Genomic DNA, 873 nt, shown 5'->3' with positions numbered 1-873 from the left:
CTTCAGCCATGCAATCCCGTAAAAGCTCCTAGAACGGACACTTCATTCTCTTCTTTTTGTAACATTTTGTAGCTTAAATGACAGCAAAGCTCCTTTTGACAGACTGTAAGATTTCCTTCATTTTCAAAACGTTCTGTAAGGTTGAACCCATCCCAGGAAATAAATCCCCTGAAAGTGTTTTTCTGTATGGAAATGGTTTGACAAAGAGTCTGTCTCTACAGCATTGGCATATTGCATATGGCCTTAGCAAGACTGAGTCAGCCCCTGTAAAAGGAAAGGTCTGCTTCAAGAAAACCAACTTAAACTAGTCATCTTTTGGAGCCAGGTCTCATTCAGGTAAAGTAATCCTCCAGCTTTAGACTTGACTTGGATGGGTGTTCAACTCTTCAGAGAGCTAACAAACACAGCTGAAATCAAGAGAAAATCTGAGAAGATAATGATATATCACAGCCTTGGATTCCCTGAAAGTGCTACTGGATGGGAATGCTTGTGCCACATGAAATTGCCAATAATCACTGCTTTTGACCTAGCAAAAGTAATTTCTCATGGTTCAATCAACAGGTCAGCTTTCCTCTCTCAGAAGCTTAGGAGTGAAGTTACAGAAGTCCCTTTGAGTTAGTAGCATGTCCCTCTACTTTCCGACATCTTCTACTTCCTTAAAAGAAAATATTAACAATATTAATCTCGGCCGGGCGCGGTGGCTTAAGCCTGTAATCCCAGCACTTTGGGAGGCCGAGGCTGGTGGATCACGAGGTCAAGAGATCGAGACCATCCTGGTCAACACGGTGAAACCCCGTCTCTACTAAAACTACAAAAAATTAGCTGGGCATGGTGGCGCGTGCCTGTAATCCCAGCCTCCTGAGTAGCTGGGAT

At 43.3% G+C, this 873-nt stretch overlaps 1 protein-coding gene across 1 annotated transcript in view; it reads right to left on the bottom strand.

Moving 5' to 3' along the window:
• Positions 1-873, bottom strand: part of LOC116548986 (vascular non-inflammatory molecule 2-like) — a 14,707-nt gene that overhangs the window by 12,520 nt on the left and 1,314 nt on the right. Inside the window, 1 exon segment of the mRNA XM_032274437.1 lies at positions 8-215. Within this exon segment, the coding sequence (XP_032130328.1) occupies positions 8-215 (208 nt within the window).

Source organism: Sapajus apella, unplaced genomic scaffold (assembly GCF_009761245.1).
Source record: "Sapajus apella isolate SASKATOON/1434 unplaced genomic scaffold, GSC_monkey_1.0 scaffold6, whole genome shotgun sequence".
Classification (NCBI taxonomy): Eukaryota; Metazoa; Chordata; class Mammalia; order Primates; family Cebidae; genus Sapajus; species Sapajus apella.
Note: the sequence above shows the minus strand (reverse complement) of the source record. Positions and strands in the feature narration are given on the sequence as shown.